At 36.1% G+C, this 20,840-nt stretch overlaps 6 protein-coding genes and 1 non-coding gene across 7 annotated transcripts; 5 read left to right on the top strand and 2 right to left on the bottom strand.

Moving 5' to 3' along the window:
- Positions 1 to 522: 522 nt before the first annotated feature.
- On the top strand, positions 523 to 2,254 carry LOC17879130. The gene is made up of 3 exons (XM_006284110.2): positions 523 to 1,285; positions 1,542 to 1,727; positions 1,830 to 2,254. The coding sequence occupies exons 1-3, from the start codon at positions 857 to 859 to the stop codon at positions 2,115 to 2,117; spliced, it is 903 nt and encodes a 300-aa protein (XP_006284172.2). The 5' UTR covers positions 523 to 856; the 3' UTR covers positions 2,118 to 2,254.
- Positions 2,255 to 2,326: 72 nt separating this feature from the next.
- LOC17877457 (lysine histidine transporter-like 7) lies at positions 2,327 to 4,427 on the bottom strand. Its single transcript, XM_006283601.2, has 5 exons — positions 4,099 to 4,427; positions 3,819 to 3,952; positions 3,307 to 3,716; positions 3,072 to 3,203; positions 2,327 to 2,940 (listed from the first exon to the last, which is right to left on the bottom strand). Exons 1-5 carry the CDS (start codon positions 4,368 to 4,370, stop codon positions 2,455 to 2,457), a joined length of 1,434 nt encoding a protein of 477 aa, XP_006283663.1. The 5' UTR covers positions 4,371 to 4,427; the 3' UTR covers positions 2,327 to 2,454.
- A 4,564-nt stretch (positions 4,428 to 8,991) lies between these two features.
- On the top strand, positions 8,992 to 10,751 carry LOC17877823 (cytokinin riboside 5'-monophosphate phosphoribohydrolase LOG5). The gene is made up of 7 exons (XM_006284416.2): positions 8,992 to 9,284; positions 9,372 to 9,469; positions 9,582 to 9,612; positions 9,697 to 9,796; positions 9,945 to 10,015; positions 10,112 to 10,255; positions 10,367 to 10,751. Exons 1-7 carry the CDS (start codon positions 9,177 to 9,179, stop codon positions 10,496 to 10,498), a joined length of 684 nt encoding a protein of 227 aa, XP_006284478.1. The 5' UTR covers positions 8,992 to 9,176; the 3' UTR covers positions 10,499 to 10,751.
- A 648-nt stretch (positions 10,752 to 11,399) lies between these two features.
- Positions 11,400 to 12,274, top strand: LOC17879281. Its single transcript, XM_006285035.2, has one exon. The coding sequence runs from the start codon at positions 11,500 to 11,502 to the stop codon at positions 12,253 to 12,255; it is 756 nt and encodes a 251-aa protein (XP_006285097.1). The 5' UTR covers positions 11,400 to 11,499; the 3' UTR covers positions 12,256 to 12,274.
- Positions 12,275 to 13,636: 1,362 nt separating this feature from the next.
- On the top strand, positions 13,637 to 15,400 carry LOC17880737 (kynurenine formamidase). Its single transcript, XM_006284193.2, has 6 exons — positions 13,637 to 14,077; positions 14,157 to 14,201; positions 14,354 to 14,426; positions 14,568 to 14,665; positions 14,855 to 14,925; positions 15,022 to 15,400. Exons 1-6 carry the CDS (start codon positions 13,666 to 13,668, stop codon positions 15,145 to 15,147), a joined length of 825 nt encoding a protein of 274 aa, XP_006284255.2. The 5' UTR covers positions 13,637 to 13,665; the 3' UTR covers positions 15,148 to 15,400.
- Positions 15,401 to 16,197: 797 nt separating this feature from the next.
- Positions 16,198 to 16,300, top strand: LOC111829791. Its single transcript, XR_002833147.1, has one exon. It is a non-coding gene; the product is annotated as a U6 spliceosomal RNA (small nuclear RNA).
- Positions 16,301 to 16,702: 402 nt separating this feature from the next.
- On the bottom strand, positions 16,703 to 19,900 carry LOC17880733 (probable serine/threonine-protein kinase At4g35230). Its single transcript, XM_006284893.2, has 9 exons — positions 19,414 to 19,900; positions 19,178 to 19,313; positions 18,766 to 18,899; positions 18,560 to 18,665; positions 18,349 to 18,434; positions 17,773 to 17,961; positions 17,511 to 17,675; positions 17,320 to 17,433; positions 16,703 to 17,193 (listed from the first exon to the last, which is right to left on the bottom strand). The coding sequence occupies exons 1-9, from the start codon at positions 19,783 to 19,785 to the stop codon at positions 16,939 to 16,941; spliced, it is 1,557 nt and encodes a 518-aa protein (XP_006284955.1). The 5' UTR covers positions 19,786 to 19,900; the 3' UTR covers positions 16,703 to 16,938.
- Between the last annotated feature and the right edge of the window lie 940 nt (positions 19,901 to 20,840).

The raw sequence follows: 20,840 nt of genomic DNA, 5'->3' as shown, positions 1-20,840 counted from the left end.
CCACACTTAAACCCACTAATTACAACCGGATATATTAAGTCCCTAAACCGATATAACTAGACCAGAATCAAAACCACACGTACCAACTCCTAAACCGTTTCTGCATGAATTTATTGAAGTATCCGAAATTGAAAATAAAACCAAATGTTTGGACCACTAACTTAAGATTTTTTGAATTTTGTATTTCATTTCACATTGAAACACGGCGACTTTAATGTTAATCTCGAAGACATTAATTTGCCAGTTGATTTGAGAAATTAATTCGAAAAATATTTTTCTTCTTCAAATTGAAAGGCTTACTTGACTTTGAAATTCCTGTAAGAACAACTAATTACGAATTAGCGTTTCGTTCGTTTAATTCAAACTCTTTCGAACCGATCATTTCGTCTCCTCCCACGCGTTTAATTGACCCAATATGCTTTGTATTGAATATTGATCAACTTAGTATTGATGATCTAATTTGTGTTAGATAGATATACTCTTATTACATAAAATAATTGATATTTTCTTTTACGATTTTTTTTTAATACCGGATGCCATCGTTCGATCTTACTAAATATGTAATTTTTTTTTGCTTTCTATTCCTATGTTTTAAAAGAAGCTATATCTTAAAAAAAAAGTTACATATGCACACTTCGATTAGCATTTTAAAAACTTTGAGTTTGAATTGTAGTTTCTTGATTATGATTTTCTTTTTCTTGGTCAGCATCAACCGTTACTCTCAAAGGTAATTTAATTTCTTTCGTTTCTTGCACTTATTTCCCATTTCATTTTCCTACATTCTAAAATAGAGGTCATGATAACCAAAATATAAAATATTTCCAAAACAAAAATCAAAAGCTTGATTGAGAAGGGGATGATGACGTGGCCGGCTGGATCTCCACCCTCACAGACGACGACGCCGGTTTACACTGTGCAGAGCCCACAGAACACAGACGTCGAAAAGATATCGACCGTTTCAGGTTTTAGCCCATACGGATCACCCATGAACCGTCAGGGCCACGTCAGCCACTACCACCATGACTCTGCGGCCGAGTCATCTTCGACTCCACGGTTCTCTGGCCCATTGAGAAACGAGTACAGAAGTGTCCAAGTGCATGATCTTGACCGCATAATCCACGAGGATGATGAAGACTACGATGAAACGGACGGTCCGAATGAGATGAGGAGAAGGAAGACGCGGTTTTGCTTGTGGTTGTTGTTTACGTTGGTGTTTGCCTTCACCCTCTTCTGTCTCTCTTTGTGGGGCGTTTCCAAATCTTTCTCACCTATTGTAACTTTGAAGGTAAGTGATGAGATAGAGCTTTTGATCACTTCCAACACAAAATTTTACATTTTCCTTATATTAAATAATGACGAAGATGCATGTCACATTTTTTTTTTGCGTTTCATTTTCATATTTAATTTCGAATTCACCTATTTTAACATCAATTGGTATTATTCAATGCAGAGATATTTTACAAATAATGATGCATATAACTTATTTTACTCACAAATTGAAAATTATTCACATTAAAAATAAAAATAAAAATAAAAATCAGGATATGGTGTTAGAGAGCTTGAACGTGCAGTCCGGGAGCGACCAATCGGGAGTGCTCACTGATATGCTAACCCTAAATTCAACGGTCAGGATCTTGTATAAAAACCCTGCAACGTTCTTCACTGTCCACGTCACCTCCTCTCCCCTCCAGCTCAGCCATTCCCAGCTCATCCTCGCCTCCGGTCAGGTAAAACAATTTCATACTTACTGATTAAACCGGGACGGTTTGTGGTCCATGTGGACTAATTATTTTCGCAATTTTTACTCTTTGTGTGACAAAAAAAAATAGATGGAAAAGCTCTCTCAACGAAGGCAAAGCGAAAAAATCATTGAGACCAAAGTAATAGGGGATCAAGTTCCTCTGTACGGAGGCGTACCGGCTCTTTATGGTCAACGAGCTAAACCGGACCAAGTCGTTTTGCCTCTTAACCTGACCTTCACGTTACGATCACGAGCCTATGTGCTCGGCCGATTGGTCAAGACTAAGTTCCAATCGAACATCAGATGCAGCATCACTTTCTATGGCGATACACTTGGCAAGAGACTTGACCTCTCCAAGAATTGTTCTGATCATTGACCAATATGATTATTATATATCATCAGTTCTGATTTAGAGGGGATGAAATTATTTCATGATATAATCGGTGAGATATACATGTAAAGATGTGAAACTGTTTTTTTTTTTTTTTTAATATTACATTTTTCATTTTCATACTCAATAGTTTAGAATTAATTAGCACTCGTTCTAGAATGTTGTTATCGATATCTTTATAAGTACATATTTTGATCGAACGTCATAAGTTATAATTCATAACTGTAGGTTTCCTCTCTCCCTCTATTCATAGAAAAATCCCAAGTTTATATATCTCGTGTGCCACGAAACCTATTTACATTCTAACAATGACAAGAATGTTTTATGGATTGAAGAAGTTTGCATGCAAACCCTTTTGAGCCAAATGCATAGCCGAGGCAACCAAAAGCAAAACGCTGAGAGAAGCACCCAAGCAACCCATCAAAACGTTGAACAACCACATTGGGCTTTTCCTTTGGGGCTTTTTGATAGAGATCCACATAAAAGAGGGATACGTAAACGTCACAAGCAAGGCTATTGCTCCGATAAGAACCGCTAGATAAGGCAAGAACGGGAATACAACGGCTATAGAGAAACAAACCATACCCAAGAACACACGCAACATCATCCGGACAATGATGGAGGCAGGCTTTTGTTTCTTGGTTGTGTACACCATCTCTGCGTTGTCACACGCCGGCATTAAATTTATCGGATATGAACATAAGCAAGAGAAGATGAACGTTAGGTGTATGAAACATGCTGCTTGCTTCGAGTGCTCTTGTGTGTAAAGTTTCAGATAGTTGCCTACAGGACCTCCCGTCGCCGGAATCTATAATAAGTACAAATACAAACATACATTATTACTTTGAAAATCAAAATATCTTATTTTTAAAACGTAAATGCAAACAAACACACAAAAAAAATGTAGTAGTACTGTTGGGTTTTGTCGTTTTGACATACCTTGTCTCCGTAGGCCCAATATACAACAACCGATAATGGAAACATACAAATCGCGATGAGAGTTTGAGACATCATTACTGCTCTCCACATTGTCGTACTTGAAGGGTTCTTTGAATCGGAAGGAAGAGTACCCTACAAATATCACCCAAACATAACCAAATTATTAATATTCAACGAAAACAAAAAAATATTTTGGTTCCATGTAATCATGTTTTAAATGGGAGTTCATTAAGACCTGTATCTCAAGGACGAGGTTGTTCCCACGAAAGACTAGAGCTATCAATCCAATAGCGTTGAAAATGTGAACGAAACTTTTATCGGACGTAGCGTATCTGACTTGAGTCTTTTGAGCATCACTAGTTACAGGCAAAATCCATATAACGGTGCAATACGTGACTCCCATAATAGCACCGATCACGGAGACTCCAAAAAGAGAATTCAGATTGGGAAACTGAGACATGACGATTGCAATGCAGCTAAAAACCAAGAAGCATTGCACTGAAGTAAGTGGCGCAGTGTTATCTTCAGACATAATCTGTAGAAGTTGCTGTATCGATTTCCCTCCGGTTATAACCAAAATCGTACAGGCTCCTCCTGAGAGATACATCACAGGGAATATTGCGAGAAGTTTCCCAAGCTTCACACCTAAATTAATTACAAAAAAAAAACGGTACCGTTTTAAGAAACCACATAACTCTTAACAATGAATATATGAATTAAAGAATTTTATTAAAAACAGTTACATACCAAATGAAGCGATTGCGAGTCTCACGAATCTGCTGATACGTATTCCAGGTACGGCTTCGTGGAGATGAACAAGAAGCCATGTCGTGTAGAGCTTCCATACAAACCCTACCGTTAAAATTATCGTTCCCCAAACCCTGCAAAAATATAAATAAAATCTTTAAACCGTATACACATAGTATTATTATTCACACCAACAAGAAAGAAAACAAATTATATATAAAGAGTAGTTAAAGCAGAGGTTTTTAAAATCGGAGAAAATAAAGAGAATCTTGATTAGTACCATCCGAGTGCTGCGAAAGCTGCAGGAAGAAGAATCACTTGGAGACCAATTCCTGAACAGAGAAGATGAAACGTCGCCGTATAAACATTCCCTTTTCTTGATTCTGTGATCGGCAGCCACTCTTCTACCGGGATCCGTCCACCATCACCGCCGGTTTTAACGCCGGAGATTGGTTCTGGATCCGTGGTAGGGGTTGGTGACATAAATAAAGGAGAACCACCACTTTCTTGTGATTCCAAATCAAACAATTTTCCCAATGTTGTTATAGGCATATTTTGTATCCCAACCAAAAAAAAAAAAATATTATTTTTTCGCTAAGGCGTTATTTACGCAAAACCACAAAAGCTATGTATTTTCTCTCCATTCATTGGATTATATAGTTAAATTTCTTGGGCTGTCTGCCTTAATTAATTGACTTTGAAACTCTTTTTCCAAAAAAATCATAAAGATTAAAAATATATACTACTTTTTTAAGTGCTCAAGAGAATCTCTATAGTTTATTATCACTAAACGGTTAATATATCTACTTACCATTTTTAATTATCAAAAAATTTTAACGGTAGAAATTATTACCTACTATGACATAAGCATTAATGACGCAATAAATATGACGTAATCAGTTACATCACTTTCAATACACTAGTCAAGAGCGAGAGACCTACAAAGCTGGTATATATCGAAGTCTTCTTATTTTGTTCGGTTTCAAGTCAAGAGCCAAAAAAAGATACCAAACTGGTTCCGCGTTAGATTTGTGTTCATTGTTCCATTGGACTTTGTTTTGCTCTTCTTGGGTGTTTGGTCAAAGCAGGCGTCAACTTTGAGCCAAGCTTCCACCCATGACCCATCGTCTCTTTGTTTACACATTCAAGTGGCTAGAGGTGATAAACGTGTTTAGTGTTGCTTTTGAGTCGACTTTTTTTTTTTTTGTTATAAAACAAAATAATGAAAAGTATGTGGAAAAATGATTTAGAGAGTAGGGATCTAGTCATCTACTTTTACAACTCATATCTTCGTGAAACCAAATGAGATACAAAGTCTAGTTGTAAGTGAGAATTTAGACTCAGGTTTAGCTTCAGAAAGTAGCTTCAAGTCTTAGTGGTAAGTCAGGATTAGTTGTTTGGTACATTTGTCTTTTGTGCGCATTAAGAGTCGATGGGATGCGGATATCTTGTTTTCTTGGTATTTGTAATCTTTTTTTTTTTAATCGATACTATTATTCTTTTACTTTATAGTATGTACTTATATGCTAACAAGCCAATTGGCTATTTGATCCATCTTAATTTAAACTAAACTTTGCTTAGACGTATGAAAAATACAAAATTTAACCAAAAAAATATATTGCAATATTCATTTCAAAGTTCACATGTAAGTTTCAAAACCGAAGTAAAAAAGATTAAATTCGAAGTTGACTTAAAAATATATATATATATCTGATTTGGTAACAAGTGATTGTTATTTATTTTGGGGTCAGCTAATTAGAGAAACTTAACGTTAACTACAGTCAACTAAAACCAGTCAAACAGTTAACTAAAAGTTTAGGAATTCACATTTCTTGACTCAAGTTGATGATAATGACAAGCTAAAAATTTTAAATATATAAAGTGTTGGACAATCCATGTTTAAATCCTTAGTTCGGTACTCTTGATCTTGCATACATTATCGTCATATCCTTAGATGAATGGTGCAATCGTGAAGCTTGAGGCAAGCCTACTATTTGAAAATTACGTTGTCACATTAACCTCGTACGACCTGTGTTAATTTTTTTTTCTGGATAAAGGGTTTTTAATTTTTTATTTTTTTATCTATGTTCCAACATACGAAATTGAATTTGAATTCCTTTTACGTGTTTCGGTAGTTTCCTCGTGATCACCGATCGAAGTATTGACAAGTCTTAACAAATTAAAGATAATTAGGAAATTACACAATTTTGGGTCTCTTTGTGATATATATATTTTTTTCGCAGAATAATAATGTTCGAAATAGACTGTGCAACAGTGCAAGTGTTGCCAGTATGAACGCAACTGTTTGCTTGTAATATCTAAAAGAAATCAAAATATCTTCTTTTTTTCTGTGGGTAAAAGAAAAAAAAAATATCTTATTTCAGAAATTATGACAAAGAATATGTAATTATTGTTCGTCGAACTTCATACACAAAAGTAAAATCTCATCAACTCCCACTAACAAAACAGATCGAATCAGACATGAAATAATCGTAAATACGAGTGGATTTTACGCATTTGATTGACGCAAAGATGTCTATATATATAATATTTCATTTCTTTCTCTTACATGTGAGAAGATAAAAATAGATAACGAGTATTACAATACAAATATTTTTCATGACTACAGAAAACAAAATAAATCTAATTTTAAACAATCCAAATAATCTGTTAAATATAAATGGTTTCCATCTGCTTATGTGTGGCTAAGCTGTGAGCTGAAGTCAAAGAAAAAAAATCATCTGTTAAACACAAACTGTTTCCATCTGCTTATATGTGTGGCTAAGCTATAAGCCTAAGTCAAAGAAAAAATGTCATCTGTTAAATACAATCTGTTTCCATCTGTTTATATGTGTGGCTAAGCTGTAAACTCAAGTCAAAGAAAAAGAAAAACTATTTACATATATATCTATATATCCAAATCATCTGTTAACTACGAATTGTTTCCATCTGTTTATGTGTGGCCAAGCTGTAAGCTCAAGTGAAAGACAAGGATGGTTTTGCGTTAGATTGTGTCAAGTTAAACACTATTAGATGAAACGAGTTAGGTTTGGCACTACAAGAATTTTTAGGTGTCGGTCGTGATACTAGTTGGTGGTACTTAATTATGACTCATCATTTTTAATAAAACAAAATTCTGTTTTAAAAAAAATAATAATAATGTAAAAAATACGAGCGGTCAAAGTTCCAAAAGTAACCATAAGTAAAGTGGTCCTCATCAATTGAGGATTTAGCTAAGTAGGTTCCTCTGTTCCTTTACGTGATGGTGATGTGTAAATTATTATATCAGAAACATGAAAGCGAAATAATTAGACATCTCACTATAATGCTGTCTCATGCACTTGGTAATTTTAAACCGACATAAAGTAAAAGAAAAACTAATCATTATCAGTCACTTTAAAATTATCTTTGAAGGTGAACCTCATTCATGGTGTCGTGGTGATATACACAATTACGACGACTGTAATAAACAAAACTGACTTACGAAGATCAAAGGTAAAAATCATCAGATTACAAAGATCAAAGGCCATGCTAATTTGCTGTATCAGTAAATTGCTATATTGAGGATACAGGTTAGGTTGGGTATAGTTGAATGGTACTATAGATAGATGCGTAAGTACTATTGCTAGCTTCCTTGTTGTTCATTTCATCTCAACTTGATCGTTATCTTAAGGAGCCATATATTGAATTAAAGGGACATTGCCTTTGTAGCTCAGCCAAACGAAACTTCCTCTAAAGTGATATATAATTGCTAAAGTGTACAAAAACATGCAAAATGTACGTAGTTACACCGGCAAGGCAACAAAGACTATTTACTTTCTTAATCTTTGTTTTTTAAAAAAGCAATGCGTCGGACCCAATTAGTATATTGAGGTGGCTATATTTTATATCGTAAATCCATAGACGGCCGGCCAAAGGGATCTATTTGTTTTAATATGAGTATCGCCATCGGATCACACTAACTTATTGGAAGACAAAAAAGCTTAAAAAAGGTGTGAGAAGCAACTTAATACAAAAATATACATACGTATATCAGTATATGGATTGAAAAAGAGACGAAGGCACTAATTGGTTATGTACTTTAATTAGTAAGCTGAAAGCCTCAAATGCAAAAGTGTAGCCAAGTGGAATTGTTCGGAATTTTTTAGGTCTTTTTTTTCATAGTTTCAGTTTCATTAGTTTTTTATAATGGAAAAAAGAGATGGGCCTAAATCTTGGGTTTAGAGATCCAAAGTTAGAAGCAAAATGTGTAAAATCAATACTGGGCAAAAACATAATTGAGGAGCCAACCATTGTACCTCCGTCATGTTTCTTTTCACGACACGATGATCTCTATCGAGAAAATTATTATGATCATGCACACACATTCGTCACAGAGAGACCTTTTAAGCAAACAACAAGTTCTCATTGAGCCAACAAATCGTTGATTATTGGAAAAGGTAGTTAAAGAAGGGGAGCTTAGCATTTATTTGACCGAGTCAAAGTTAGGCAATTGACCCAAAAAGAAAGATGAGAAAAAGGAGTGAGTGCTGTTCAGATTTTAGAAAAGCAAACTACGTGTCGTTTAGATACAATCCTACCAGGTACATGTACAAAATGTGTAAACCAAACAAACTAATAATAATGGAATGTTGTGTCAGGAGGAGAAAGAACCAACCATCCCTACTTGTTGACACCAACAAGTATGGGTCATAATGTGGGATCCATCAAATTTAGCCACTAGTGTGGATTCAACCCGAACTCGACACGTTTGAGCCAAAGGACGAAACATTGAATGGAGAAAAGTGGAGAAAAAAACGGTTCGATGATGAACCATCCTCCATCCATCCTTTCCTAGAAAAGAAAAAACCAAAGATATATACCTAACACACCAAAGGTTCTTATGACATCATCACACCAACTTTGAAAATGAAGTTAGGAACGAGAGATATCAATGTTGGGTTTGCCACAATTATATAGGTAACTTTCCATCCAAATGCTTTAAGTTATGCTTTCTAACACTGTTTTAAGTTTCTTGTTCTTGTAGTTACTTTTGAATTTTAATTGATCCTTTAAGTGTCTTTTTTTAATCAAACCATAAAAGCAAACCACTCTTTCAACTATAAAAAGGAAAAGAAGAAAGCTTGTTACTCGAATACAATTGGATATATGGAACAGTACTGTCTGTCTTTGCTGCTTTCTTGTGTCTATATAATTTCTTGTCTCATTGTCTAAGTTGCATCACAAAGTGAAACAAGAATGACTTAGCTTGAACCACACGTTCATCTTCCAAGAAAGAAACTTTTTTTTTCTTCCCCAAATCCACCAGAGAAACAAGAAAAAAAAAAAAAAAAAAAACAAACTGACTTAGCTAAGAGTATGGAAATAGTGAAGTCGAGGTTCAAGAGGGTTTGTGTGTTCTGTGGTAGCAGCAGCGGGAACAGAGACTGCTACAAAGATGCTGCCACTGATCTAGCTCAAGAGCTGGTTCGGCTCTGCTTAAATTTTAAATAGAGTCTGAAATCCCTGAATAGGTCTTGACTTTTCACTCTGTTTCCTCTGTTTTTTAAACAGGTGACGAGGAGATTGAATCTTGTGTATGGAGGAGGAAGCATTGGTCTCATGGGCTTGGTCTCACAAGCTGTTCATGAAGCTGGAGGACATGTACTAGGGTATGTATGCTCAAATTTATGTCCTCTTCACTTCAGTTTTGCGCCCTTCACTGCTTTAGTAACGACATCGTTGTGTGATTTGCTTTCACTTTGCTTTGCTTTCATGGGTTAGGATCATACCAAGGACTCTTATGGACAAAGAGGTAGGCATAAACTCTTTACGTTTTAGCTTAAATGATTACATTATTTTCAAAAGGAGTCCTCTCTGAAATGTGATTTTATAATAGATAACCGGAGTAACATATGGCGAGGTACAAGCTGTGGCGGATATGCATGAAAGGAAAGCAGAAATGGCACGCCAGTCGGATTGTTTCATTGCACTACCAGGTACATAATAACTGACTAGCTTAGATACTTTGTAAAACTTGAACATAAAACTAGGTCTGGATGTTTCAAGTTTAGATATTTCTTCCAAAACAAGATCTAAACTTTGTAATAAACTTCCAATTGCTCTGTTCTTGCAAATTGTTATCAGGTGGGTATGGAACGCTGGAGGAGTTATTGGAAGTAATAACATGGGCACAACTTGGAATCCACGACAAGCCTGTAAGTACTATTAAACTGACTCTGGTAATCACTATAGCCAAATTATAAACAATGTCTTGATCTTTTGTGTTTCCACTTTGGGGGGAACTTTTGCAGGTGGGTTTGTTAAATGTGGATGGTTATTACAATTACCTCCTCACTTTCATTGATAAAGCCGTTGATGATGGCTTTATTAAGCCATGTCAACGTCACATCTTTGTCTCTGCCCCTAATGCGAAAGAGCTTGTCCAAAAACTTGAGGTGGGTGTCCACCAAAATATTGCTTTGTTTTTCTCTTGAGATTCTGATGAAGGTAACAAAGACAAAAGCTTTGCAAGCGAAATTGAGATTTTGTGCTTTGATTTTCCTCAGGCATATGAGCCAGTGAGTGAAGGAGTCATAGCAAAATCTAGGTGGGAGGTGGAGAAGAGAGTGCAAGTGCAACAGCCTCAACAAGTAGTGTTCTGTTCTAACACAAGCATGCAGACTGAGATTGCTCTCTAGACTACTTTTGGAGGGTCTTTTGTCTAAGAATTCGAAGTGTAGGGATAAAATTGTGAGATATATTAAAGTTTGTTGCTTTTGTTGGGTTTCTTTTGTCCTCTTTCTTGAGACGATCTCATCGACCAAATCTTCTTGATATATTTATAATGGACGTGGTCGGTGTTTGATGTACGTAGATTAAAATCCTTAATGATCTGGATTAGAAAATGGAACATATATAATTAGTGTGTAAAATCACTATTTCTTCTGCGTTCATCACTTTTGCAGACCATTCATATATACAATCAAGATTAGGAGACCTCATTTATTTTATTTTATTTTTAGCCATGTTTTTTTATGCATTGTCCCTCCCAAAAAGATATGATGTATTTCATACCCAAGAAAAAAGTATATTTGAATATATACCAAGAAATAAATGTGCACGAGGGATTCTGCACCTTATTGGCTTAGTTTAAGGCAAATTCAGTAAGGCTTGTCTCCTTGGAGTTGATGGTAACAGCACCATTCATGCATATATTCTCTCTCAAAATCTCATGTGCAACCAATAGATATTAATTAGTATATTACAGTACATGATACAACTACTAGAGCCTTATAAATACTGGAAAAAAAAAATTAAAATTTGCAGTGTAGGAGGCAGACAATATCTGAATAACATAAATGTATCCACGAGTGGCACAAATAAATATCATATGCTTGAAGGAGACAAGCCCTACTGGTTGTGCATGTTCCTACACCAATAAGATGCAGAATCGTAGCTAATTCATGTGATCAGATCTGAATAATGTATATTGCTTATGCACATTGGATGATGCGTTGGGGTGAGTGGATGGAGGGAGACATTGCAGAAACATCGGTTTCTATTATTCAAATTCGAACCACTTTAAGATTCCTTCCTTAGTGTTGTATAAATGTATTGACCGGAGAGCCAATGAAGACAGAACAAACATCTAAGCATTTTCTTCATCTCAAAAACAGAGAAAGAAAGCTCAAACAAGAAAATGGCAGTCTCCTTCCATGTTCGATCTAACAGCTACCCTTCAAGGCAACACCCTCAAGCCGCTCATGTCGATGAGCAATTGACCCGATTGAGATCTTCTGAGACATCTTCTTCATCTTCTATCTGCCAAAGACTTAGCGACCTGCAAGATTTACATGATTCTCTTGAAAAGATGATTCGCTTATCTGTCACCAACCAGGCTTTATCCCAAGATCAGATTGAGAAGCTTCTTGGTGGATCCATCAAGATCTTGGATTTATGCAACCTTGCCAAGGATGGTTTGTCACAAATGAAAGAGAGTCTCAAGGAGATCCAGTCTATTGTAAGAAGAAAGCGTGGAAATCTATCCGCTGAGGTCAAGAAATACTTAGCCTCGAGAAAGTTTCTCAAGAAATCATTCCAAAAAGTACTCAAGAGTTTAAAAACCAGCCAAAACAAGAACAATGACGCTTTGGCTGTGTTTGGAGAAGCAGAAGCCGTAACAGTTGCTTTGTTTGAAACTATATTTAGCTTCATGTCCGGATCAAAGGCTTGTGGCAAATGGTCAGTGGTCTCAAAGATGATGAGCCAAAGCATAGTTACTTGTGAAGCTGAAGCAAATGAATTCACGAGAGTGGACTTGGAGCTCCAATCAGAGAAGTCTTTGAAGGTGGAGAATGTGCAGATCTTAGAGTCATGCATTCAAGATCTTGAAGAAGGAATTGAGTCACTCTCTAAATCATTAATCAAATACAGAGTCTCAGTTCTTAACATCTAATAGGTCGTTATGCCCACAATTGTTTGTATACATAGGAAATGTAAATATTAATTAACACAAAACTAATACAACATTCTTTGATATAATTAAGTTCTATCATTTCTTCTTTAATTCTTTCCCAACATAAGAAGTGAAAACATCCCAACAAGTTAAACAACAAGCATTCATGGATATATGCGGTTTAAAAACCCTGACAATGTTTCACTCTATGTCCTAGTCCATAATGAGCCTTAAAAAAAGTTGGAGCCAACAAGTTACCCTAACGTATGCTATCAATGAGACAAGTAGTGGAATTGTTACTTTCGCCCCAAGAAACTGTTTTGGGTTTCTTAAGAAGTTAAGATTCAAATTTTGGTCGAGAAAGGTAGTGAAATATTCGGAACAAAGCAGCCAACGACGGTTTATGCTCGTAAAGGAAATTTAAAAATGGCGAGTGATAATTTTATTCTCTTTCAGAAGGAGATTATTCATTAGTTTCCTTAAATAGTGACAAAATATATAAAACCCTGGAGGAAAATGTAAAAATTTAGTTTTCTTTTTTTATGCGTCGTACAAATGTAAAAAATACTTATATTTACTTGTACAAAATGTAAAATATCCTAAATAACATTATATAAATGGGTGTATATAATTACAATTTGTGTAAAAAGAACACAAAGTTGAACAAAAAAAGTCGAATTTGTGAGGAACAAGAAAAGAAATTATGAGTACTATTACTGCTTGCATCATAGCTGCCGTGGTTGTTGTGGTTGTGCTGATGATGGGCCTTTCGTATTGTTGCATTTACAGATGGTGGAAATACGCAGATAATGTATCCTCAGTGCGACCTATTTCACTAGCACAATTAGGTAAAATATTCAAAACATTATATTTCTTGTTCTTTACCTTTACAAGAATTACAAACATATTTTTTACTCTCTTTTTTTTTTTTTACATTGGTTTCAGAGATGACGATGACATAAACAAACCAGGATCTTGATCCTACAAAATAAAAGAACAGGATATGGCGAGTAGTTTTTTGGTTTTCTTACTGCTTTAGATATTTTATTTTTATTTTAATGATATGGATTATGAATGATGTTGACAAAAAAAAAAAATTGAATAGTTTTTCTAATTATTAATATGAAGAGAATTAACTTATTATATTAATTATACTATCATATGTTTCAATATGAGACAAAGTTTTTTCATGTGCCAAGTGGAATGTTTCATAACAAACCAATTTATTCACACACTCAAGATCTTAGCAATTTGGGCTGTTATATCATCTAATAAATTGTGTTATAGTTTGGGCCTATAAGAAATTCAGGCCCATAAATGAAAATAAAAAAATAAACCCAAATTTGTCAAAATGGAAACATCATCTACATCGTGATGATCGAAATCATCACAGCGACCTACTCTAAAGCAATGGCCGTTGCTCCACTATTCCTCCTCCACGTCATCACACTACTCTCTCTCCCTTCTCTTCCCATTTCCGCCGCTAACTCCGATGCATATCCTTCCATTCCCGGCACTGCTCCTATCGACGGAGGTTTTCTCGATGAGCTCAAGCCTATCCGCCGCGAAGTCTACGGGGAAGGCAAAATCTACGACATCAGTCACCGTTACACTCCGGAGATGCCGTCGTGGGACTCGTCGGAAGGACTCGGAAGGTTTCTATGGTTAGCTGCGAGTATGAAGAACGGATCTCGCGCTAACAACTCTGAGATGAAGATCCCCACGCACACTGGTACTCACGTTGATTCCCCTGGACACGTGTACGACGACTATTACGATGCTGGTTTCGATGTTGACTCGCTTGATCTTCGAGTTCTCAATGGTACTATATGATCTATAAAAGAGCCTTGTTCCATTTGTTTATTGTATCCCTCTCAGTTTGGTTTGGGTTTCGTTTGTAGGTCTTGCCTTGTTGGTTGATGTTCCAAAGGATAAGAACATAACTGGTAAGTGAGACTTTTGTTGGCTACTACAACTTTGATTAACTAAATTAAGCTAAAAGACTGTGATTACAAGACTAAGCTTCAAATCCAGTATTTAGAAACTTTGTTTTATTTTTGGCTCTGATCTTGTAATGCTTTTCTTTCTGATTGGGTAGCCGAAGTGATGAAATCTCTTCACATTCCAAAAGGAGTTAGTCGTGTACTTTTCAGAACACTGAACACTGACAGGTAATATTTTTTAGTAATTCTCATTTGGATAAATATTAATTCTAATAGAATGTATCAGTGATCAGCTTTTGGTCATCTGTTTAGTTCGGAGTTTCTGAAGTGAGTGTTGGGTTTGTTTAACTATGGATGTAAACATTTCAGGCGTCTTATGTTCAAGAAAGAGTTTGATACAAGCTATGTCGGATTCATGAAAGATGGAGCGCAATGGTTGGTAGACAACACAGATATCAAGCTTGTCGGTAATAATCAAACTATTCACCTTTTCATTTGGATGTTTCTGTTTTCCTTGTTCATGTTTTGTGTTAGTTATCAAACCGAGTTTGAAGCAATGACATCTCTAAGATTTGATTTTTTGACTTGTACTTGTTGGTTGAGTTTTGGTGAAATGGTCTTTAACCTGAGTTTGGTGTATCCATCTTAAAATGTAGGTATTGATTATTTATCAGTAGCTGCATATGATGATCTGATTCCGTCTCACCTAGTATTCCTCAAAGACCGGGTAAGCAATCTTATCTTTTAAGTTTTGCTAACTAGATCAGTCCAGAACAATGAATATTTGATATTGATGGTTGAGAAAAATATAAAACCTTGACAGGAGACTATCCTTGTGGAGGGATTGAAGCTGGATGGTGTGAAGGCAGGAGTCTACACTGTCCATTGTTTACCACTAAGACTGGTTGGAGCAGAAGGGGCTCCAATTCGTTGCATCCTCATCGATTGATTATCTCCTCACAAACCAGCCAAATCTGAAGTTGTCTGTAATCAAGCTTGCTTAGCGTTATGAACTGAACATCAGTTTTAGCAAGATTTTATGCAACCAATGTGGAGATTGAAGTAGGAAGCAATAAGAGAGGTGCAGAGAAGACGAAGTTGAGGAGAAAGAACCACTTAAGAAGGAAGATTTCTATGTATAATAACGGTTTGTACTTAAGATCTTAGGCTTAACAATAAATCAATGAAATATACTTTTAATCTGTCGAGGTTGCAATTTAACTATGAAAAACATGAAAGAGTGAGACGAAAACGCCTATGAGAAAGCAATGCACTCTGCTTACCTTTTTCTCAAAGATGTGGGTTCAAGTCTCGGAAATGTTCTGCTTAAGACGTGGCTAAGCATCTCAAGGAACAGAAATTGGTGATGCCGGGACACAGAGAGTCTAGTTTGCACAAGTAGGTAAACGGCTATATCGCAACATCTTTTGGAGGAAACTGGTGCACTCACTGTTTTTACTGACCTCATGGGAGCTATTGGGTAAGGCACCGGAATCTTGCTTGCTGTCTCTACCATATACATCAGTGTTTTTGAGACTTTTGACAACGAAAACTCCAGAGAGTGAGGCTACTATGGGCTCTCATTGCTTCCAGCCTTGCACAATCAAACACTCCTAAAGATATAGCTTTAGTTTATTTCTGTCAATAAAATAAAGATATAATGAATTCATTGCCATGTATTCAGATTAAGAGCAGTAAATCATTAATCATGGTTTTAGTTCCACGATCAGGGAGATTTTGTATTTGAAATTGAGCTTTTACTATGAAGCTTTCTGTTACATCACTTAAGAATTAAAATAAAAGGGTTATACAGTATCGAGTTGGGAAAACACTGATATTATGTCAAATGGGCTCAAAAAGAATAAGAGGGAGATACCTTTTTCCTTTGATAGGCCCATTTAAGTTGTTAACATTAACAACAATAGTAAAAAGATCCCACATCGGGTTATCTGAAGAGAAGAACCTGTGTTTATAAAGAGTTGGATTGACACCAGTGATTGTCCCTTCGGGGACATCCGATAAAATTGGAACGATACAGAGAAGATTAGCATGGCCCCTGCGCAAGGATGACACGCACAAATCGAGAAATGGTCCAAAAATTTTTTGGAAAAATTTCAGATCGATTTGGGTTAGGGTGAACCGATTCTCCATGTATTAGCCTATTTCAGATCGATTTGGGTTAGGGTGACCCGATTCTCCATGTATTAGCCTATTTCAGATCGATTTGGGTTAGGGTGACCCGATTCTCCATGTATTAGCCCTTAGCCGTCTAGATGATCAGAGTGGTTTTGCTGGGTATTATTATGATTATCCGTGAAGTGACAAGAAATTTGATTTTGAAAAGCATTTTATTTGGGTAAATGTGTTCTCAAGATAAACAGGTTCATCATCTTTGAGCTACTTGGTTACTACTAATGCCATGAGGCTACCATTGATTTGGACATCAAAGTCACTCAACGTCCACCATGTTTAAGTCTTGAGTTTGGAATTTGGAAAGCAGAACATGATCCATAAAAGAGCAATTTGTATTTTCGAAACTCTTGTCCATTAAAACTTACAGCATGTATTGCATACAAACAAACAAACATCAATTTTCTTCTCTCCCTATGGTTACATTACATCCCCAATCAACAATCATAGCAACAAGTTTTAACCGGTTTTCTCTTTCTTCTTCTTAAAAAGAATTCTTGAAGCTCGTTAATTTTTTTACAACAAGATGTAACACTTTGTGTCTCAAGGATCAAGATCCTCTGCCACCTCGTTGTCTCTTCTCTTCGAGCTGAGCTGCTTCGTTCAACATATCGGCTGCGTCTGTGTTCATATTCAGCTTCGCTAACGCTACAGACTGCATGTAGAAAGCCGTTGGCCAATCTGGATACACGCATTGTGCTTGCATCGCGTCACGTAGTGCTGCGTCTGGTTGATCGCATAGTAAGTAGCATAGACTTCGCCTACCAAAAACAGTTGGAGACACCATTGTTCCAACGTCTATGAACTGCCCACAGAAGCAACAATTGTACCCATATGAGTTCTAATACTATCAGATAAACAATCTGGTTTTAACCCGATACCAATACCAAATGGGTTGGACATGTAAGAAGAAGTAGCCGGAAATCACTACCTGTGAGTAACAGTCAATGGCTGTTTTGAAATCTTTCTCGCGGAAAGATTGATCACCGCGTTTCCGTGCATCAAGCATATCTTTCATCTGTTGCGTCCATTCTTGGAATGATAACTGAAAATCCTCAAGAGTTAGCCAGCCTATTTTTTTACGCGTCTTAGCAACTGAAACCAAAACTACCGTCTAATTACCTCGTTTGTGCCTTCGTCGTCTCTGTAATGTGTCATGACCAAAATCTGATGAATAGCTGTGAGATCCATTCTTGAGCAGGCCTCACCTAATGGTGAAAGTGGCCTTTGTGGAGTCGAAGGTGCCTCCTCTTGCTTCTTTATTCCAAGCATCACATAAGAGGGAACCTGTAACCAAAATATTTAACATTTAAATGAATTCGAAAACAGGTAAATAAGAACTTGATTTAATTCAGAACTGGGATTTACAAGATCTCTTGCTTACGTCTGATTTAGTTTGCAATGGTGCAAGTGTTGCAACAAGATCTTTTGTATTGGGTCTCTCTCGAGGCTCATATTGCAAACACTGAGAGGCGAGTTCGACAACTACGGTAGCTTCTTCTGTTGAGAACTTTCCTTCAAGGTGTGAATCCATCAACAGAATAATATTCTTGCCACGTATCATATCAAGAGCCTAGAAGTAAGAGATATGATAATTACTTATCAAGATATCACTCACCCAAATTGATACCACAAAACTTATTAACTGGTATTATATGACATGAACATCTTTCAAACTTAACTATGCAAGAACGAAGAATCACATGGACATGTTGAGAGCTATATCTTATAATAGTGCTTAAAGAACAAGAGTGTAGCACATATAGTAGCAGTATGTAGTAGGAGACGGTGAAGGAGCAGTATTATCTTGTTTCTAGTAACCATGATCAGTGACCAACTAAGGTAGCTTCACATAACTTAAACCAAAATCATGACCAATGAGCGGATAATTTCACACCAAAACCACACATATTTGTAGTGGTATACTTGCTCCTACTCAAACATCTAGATAGGAACTTACATGGCTTGGAGGGATGTGCTTTCCGCTAAGCAAATCCAGAAGGACAGTTCCAAAGCTATAAGTAACACTTTCAGGGGTCACTCTTCCTACAACAAAAAATTTACCACACTGAAATCCATCTTTGAAAAAGTGCAAAAACATAGATGTGCGTATTATACTATTATGTTGATTGTAATAATCTTAGAAAGAAGAAACAAAGCTGTTGATTTACCATTTCTTAGATATTCAGGTGGTGTATATGCTAGATTTGTGCTATAACTTTTACCATCTCTACTGTTCTTCATCAATCCGAAACATGAGAGCCGAGGATCACCATCCTACAATGTTCATTATAAAAACAAACTAGTTAAGCTCCGCCTTAACATCACAATGAGACATCTCTTAAGCATGAAAGAACTCTTGAGAAAAGAAAAATACCTCATCAAAGAGAACCCTATAAGCATTTAAATCATGGTACAATGGACGACCTTCAGTACTACAATAATCCAAAGCTTCAGCTATGTAATATCCTACTCGCAACCTCATAGCCCATTCGATAGTCTGATTCTCCCCTGTGAATGACCAAAACAAGAATAAGATAAGAAACAAACAATGCACCCTTTAAGACATTCTAATTCACGTAAAGTAATCTCCTTTAGTCCATCTAACATCACAACCTTATATAGCATAAACCCATAAATGCAAGCTCTTTGCAATTGGCAAACACTGGATACTAAAGAGACTAAATTTCAGAGCTTTGGAGACACATTTACAACCTAACAGGACTGACAACCAAATTCATTGTTACTAATGAGAAAGAGGCATAAAAAAAGAAGAAAAAGAAGCATACAATGGAACAAATGCTTAGCAAGAGTATCATTAGGCATGAACTCAGCAACAAGAAGCCTTTCATCTCCATCACAACAATATCCAATCAAATTCGCCAACCGATTGTGCCTCAATTTCCCCACACCCCAAGCCTCTTCCTGAAACAAATTGAAGAAAGAAAAAAAAAACACAAATTTTCAGAGAAAAAAATCCGACAAAAATAGAATCAAACTAAAGGGTTTTGTTTAATATGCTTACAGCAAATTGTTTAGGCTCAGGCCAAGCCATCTTAGTAAACTTCTTGACAGCGATCCAACGACGGTTCTGAAGTCGGCCTTTGTAAACAAGATTTGGGGCTTTCTCACCACTCTCTGATACGATGTTGTCGGAACTGAAGTTGTTGGTGGCTGCTTTAAGGTCAGCGAAAGAGAACTCAGAGAAAGATGGGATTCCTCCTCCACCTCCTCCTCCTCCTCCTCCGCCGCCTACAGCACTACCCCCGCCTCCTCCGATTCCGCCGTTATCAGCCGCCGTAACGCCTCCGTGGCTGTTCTGAGAGAGTTGTGACGGCTGAGCTCCATCTTTCCCAAGTGGGTTTTCACGGGAACACAAGGATTGACAACAACCCATCAAAAAATATTTTCTTACCCAAGTCGGAAAGTGTTTCTCTTTCGACTCCTTCCGTGTAAGAGAGAGAAAGAGAAAGATAGTGTTGGAAAATAAAAATCCGATTTTTATTTCTAATTTCTTCTTTCTTCTGTTTTGACTCCTGAGGTAAGTTTCTTCCTTCTCCTTCTTGTCAAATATGATACTACTCTACTGAAATAGTATTAAATATATAAAAGATGATTATCATTTTAGATCATCTTGTAAATCCTAGATTTGTTATTCATGCATATGTATCTATTTTTCTTTTTGTTCATTCTTTCTCATTGTTTTAAGAATGCCAACATTGAAGTTGAACTGTAACTTTTTTTTTGTTTTTGGGTCTATAATTATGTTTTGTGTTAAAAGCAAAGGATTTGAGAAAAATGAAAAGCCAAAATATTCAGAAGAAGCCAACATTTTTTTCTTGTATATATACTATACTATAATACAATAAATTGATTCCGATGTTCAATGATTTAAAACTTTGTGGTACCAAAAGAGATTTTTGGGAAATCACATTATTGCCAGCTCAAATGGTTTGTGATTGGAATGACTTATCATCAACCATTCCTACTTTTGCTTTCTCGTTTTTATTCAACAAAACATTCCCATTTCATCAACCTAGTTTTTTTTTGTTTTTCTAGTTCTAAGTACCTAGCAGCTTATTTCAAAATGTTAGTACTTTTTTTTGTATAATGTCAAGAGAGAAGCGTGTGAAGAAAATGTGAAGTGTTTTTTTAGAAGTTGACTTTGAAACCGTGTGAATATTTGGATTTTTATGTGTGTGTGTGTGTTTTTTTTTTTTTTTTTGCATTATCTCCCTTTTGCATAGTGTTTATGAATTATTAACGTACCTTCTAATTAGGGTAAAGTGAATATCAATTTTCTCAATGGATTTGACAGACTGACATATTTGTTTCCATCTGAGTTCTAATTACTGTTTCACCAAAAATGATTATTTTCTATGCGTTATTCCTAGAAATAAATCTTTTGGAAAGAACCTTATTTTAAGAAGTTTACTATCTTAAAAGAAGTCT

Source organism: Capsella rubella, unplaced genomic scaffold, assembly GCF_000375325.1.
Source record: "Capsella rubella cultivar Monte Gargano unplaced genomic scaffold, Caprub1_0 scaffold_7, whole genome shotgun sequence".
Taxonomy (NCBI): Eukaryota; Viridiplantae; Streptophyta; class Magnoliopsida; order Brassicales; family Brassicaceae; genus Capsella; species Capsella rubella.
Note: the sequence above shows the minus strand (reverse complement) of the source record. Positions and strands in the feature narration are given on the sequence as shown.